The sequence below is a fragment of the Streptopelia decaocto genome, assembly GCF_964273445.1.
Source record: "Streptopelia decaocto genome assembly, contig: HAP1_SCAFFOLD_75, whole genome shotgun sequence".
NCBI lineage: Eukaryota > Metazoa > Chordata > Aves > Columbiformes > Columbidae > Streptopelia > Streptopelia decaocto.
The window spans coordinates 150182-152142 of record NW_028116137.1 but is presented as its reverse complement, the minus strand read 5'-3'; the positions used below and the strand labels follow the sequence as shown (position 1 = coordinate 152142).

General features: G+C 51.9%; 1 protein-coding gene across 1 annotated transcript; it reads right to left on the bottom strand.

Annotated features, from left to right (window-relative positions):
- Positions 1–307: 307 nt before the first annotated feature.
- Positions 308–1240, bottom strand: LOC309452369 (olfactory receptor 14J1-like; the record flags this gene model as incomplete). Its single annotated transcript, XM_082077002.1, has 1 exon — positions 308–1240. The coding sequence occupies one exon, from the start codon at positions 1238–1240 to the stop codon at positions 308–310; it is 933 nt and encodes a 310-aa protein (XP_081933128.1).
- Between the last annotated feature and the right edge of the window lie 721 nt (positions 1241–1961).

Below are 1961 nucleotides of genomic sequence, written 5' to 3'. Positions count from 1 at the left end.
ATGCCAGAACTGTTTTCCCCTCCACCCACGCACAGGAACTGTCCCTGCAGCTCCAAAAAGGCCTTGCAGGAAGGATATAGTGGAAAACAAGTCACTAAAGAGACCTTTATTCTTTTTAGAGACAATGAGACCACTGCTGCTCATTTACACAGCCAACAGTTATAAAAGAAAAGCCAGCAGTGAATTAAAAAGGGGATGACAGCATTATCACAATAAGAAAACAACCAACAACACCAGAAAATCCAGTTGACAGGCTGGGCTTGTAATTAGCTACATTAAAACTCCTATATAGAAGAAGATGGCCAGTTTATTGGTTCTGAAAACAGAGGGATATGAGTTTGCACAGGGCATCCTTGAGCTCCTGGTTCCTCATGCTGTAGATGAGAGGGTTCACTGCTGGAGGAACCACCGAGTACAGAACAGACACCACCAGATCCAGGGATGGGGAGGAGATGGACGGGGGCTTCAGACAGGCAAACATGGCAGTGCTGATGAACAGAGAGACTACGGCCAGGTGAGGGAGGCAGGTGGAAAAGGCTTTGTGCCGTCCCTGCTCAGAGGGGATCCTCAGCACGGCCCTCAAGATCTGCACATAGGACACCACAATGAACACAAAACATACAAAGAATACAGATGCACCAAATATAACAAGCCCAAGTTCCCTGAGGTAGGTGTCTGAGCAGGAGAGCTTGAGGATCTGGGGGATTTCACAGAAGAACTGGCCCAGGGCATTGCCCTTGCACAGGGGCAGTGAAAATGTATTGGCCGTGTGCAGCAGAGCATTGAGAAACCCAGTGGCCCAGGCAGCTGCTGCCATGTGGACACAAGCTCTGCTGCCCAGGAGGGTCCCGTAGTGCAGGGGTTTGCAGATGGCAATGTAGCGGTCATACGACATGATGGTGAGAAGAAAAAATTCTGCTGAAGCTAAAAAGACGAAGAGAAAGAGTTGTGTAGCACACCCTGCATAGAAAATGACCCTGGTATCCCACAGAGAGTTGGCCATGGACTTGGGGACAATAGTGGAGATGGAGCCCAGGTCGAGGAAGGAGAGGTTGAGCAGGAAGAAGTACATGGGGGTGTGGAGGCGCTGGTCACAGGCTATGGTGGTGATGATGAGGCCGTTGCCCAGGAGAGCAGCCAGGTAGATGCCCAGGAAGAGCCAGAAGTGCAAGAGCTGCAGCTCCCGTGTGTCTGTGAACGGCAGGAGGAGGAACTGGGTGATGGAGCTGCTGTTGGACATTTGCTTTTCCTGAGCATGGGGCACTGTCATCAGAAAAAAAAAAAAGACAGTGAGAATCCCGGGCAGAGTCCTCTGACAAAAATCAAACCAACTCCCATAGACCCTTCCCTGTCACACACAGACACTCTTTTGTTTTTCTAGGGGTACCTTTTTCAGCACTGTGGCTGCAGCCCTTCTTGGGGCTGGAAAATGTGTAACCAAGAGCAGGGCCTGTGCCCATGGGCCGTCGATAAGTCAGCCCAGCTCTGCAGAAGTTGGGCCACGGGAATGGTGGGGACTGTCCTGGTTCTGCTAATACAGAAGGGCTGTCAGCACTTGCATTCCCAGTGATAGGGAACAGAGATGGTGAAGGCAGTTTAAGAGTTCCAGGTTTTTTTACATGGGCTTCAGCTTTGTCAGCTGGAACCGCTCCTGGTGCAGAAGGGACTGTCAGCATTTGTACCCCCAGGCCTGAGAAACTGAGTTTGAGAGGTTGACGTTTCTACAGCTCCTTCTCCCCTCCCACCCTGGGGAGTGTTCTTGGGTGCCAGAAACCCTCAGCATTTCTGCTGCACTCAGGGAGAACAGAGCGAGTCCTGCGAGACCAGAGGGTGCCTGTGGGTCAGTGCAGAGTGAGGGCAGCTGCTCTGTCCCTCTGTCTTGCTCCAGCTGCCCTGGGCTGGCACCTTTCTGAGATGGAGGCTGATGACACTCCCATGTTACCCTGAAAAGGCACCAGGCA